Raw genomic sequence first — 1149 nt, 5'->3', positions numbered from 1 at the left:
CGTTCTTCTCCTCCTGCGCGTAGTAGAACGTTGTAAGAAACTGGTTCCACTCATCAGTGGGCAGACGAGTGCTTGACGTGCCTTGGACTTGATGGTGATGGTGAAGACGCTGTGCGAGCGGCTGGAAAACTCGTTGCAGCCCGTTGCAGCTACGTGGCGATTGGCGGCGCCAACCCGCAACACCTCAAGCGCCTCTGCGGTGGAGGAGACAGGCTGTTCGGTAAGGTTCTCGACGTAGATGCCGCGCTTGATGTCCTCGCGGATGCTGAGGTCGAGCATTGTGGGATTGAGCAAGTCCATGATCTTCTCCTTGTAGATCTCGAGGAACGAGCAGCGACACTCAAAGCGCACTGAGCCCAGGCTCTATTGGGTGCAAACAAGCATGATGGCGTCAGCTCTTGCAACCAAGTCAAAAGGCCGTTGAGCATCACATCGAGAAGGGACGCGTACCGCTTTCTCGCTCTGGTCCATGAGGAAGTACATGTGATCGAGCACGCGCGGGATGAGACCCTTCATCCCGGGAAGGAACTCGCCGCTGGGTGTCATCGCTCCTGCACACATGATCGCGCAAGTGTGAGGCGTCAGAAGAAGGGGAGAGGAGAAAGAGCAAGAAACGTCGCTTTACCTTGAATGGTGTGCGTCTTGCCCGAGCCTGTTTGGCCGTAGGCAAATATGCTGCCGTTGTAGCCTGCAACAAGAAACACTGCGTGAGCTACAAAAGGGTAAGACAACGACGTAGAAGAAGCCGTAGTACCGGCTATGCACGAATCTGTGATGCTCTTGCCGACCATAGCAAAGATTTCCTCTTGTTTGCTCGCCTCGTCAGCGACAGCGTCGAATGTGAACATCTTTGGATCTGGGGGAGACAACATTCGGGTAAGAAACATTTCTGTCAAGCAACGAATAACGAATGTACCTTTGGCCCCTAGAATTACGCAATTATCGTGTGCGACGGCGCATCGTTTGGCACCACTGCGCGCTTCTTTGGCGGTAAGTGGCTTTACACGAACACAGACCTGCACCTTAGAGCGATCATCCTCCAGCACTGAGCCAATAACGTGTAGAAATCGAAAAGCACAAAGGAGGAGGACAGCCGATTAGAATTCGAAATTAACATCCAACAAATCGAATAACAATTTCTTACCATCT

At 52.7% G+C, this 1149-nt stretch overlaps 1 protein-coding gene across 1 annotated transcript in view; it reads right to left on the bottom strand.

The window, feature by feature from the left end:
• The window catches only part of ACA1_330090 (Kinesin motor domain containing protein), a gene marked incomplete at both ends in the record, with an annotated part of 1079 nt that extends 231 nt beyond the window's left edge, over positions 1-848 (bottom strand). The window contains 4 exons of the mRNA XM_004334430.1: positions 78-363; positions 451-551; positions 626-688; positions 755-848. Of these exons, the coding sequence (XP_004334478.1) occupies positions 78-363; positions 451-551; positions 626-688; positions 755-848 (544 nt within the window). The remainder of the gene's footprint in view (positions 1-77; positions 364-450; positions 552-625; positions 689-754) is intronic.
• Between the last annotated feature and the right edge of the window lie 301 nt (positions 849-1149).

The sequence above is a fragment of the Acanthamoeba castellanii genome (assembly GCF_000313135.1).
Source record: "Acanthamoeba castellanii str. Neff unplaced genomic scaffold scf7180000084566, whole genome shotgun sequence".
Classification (NCBI taxonomy): Eukaryota; Discosea; order Longamoebia; family Acanthamoebidae; genus Acanthamoeba; species Acanthamoeba castellanii.
This window is presented reverse-complemented; position numbering and strand designations above follow the sequence as displayed.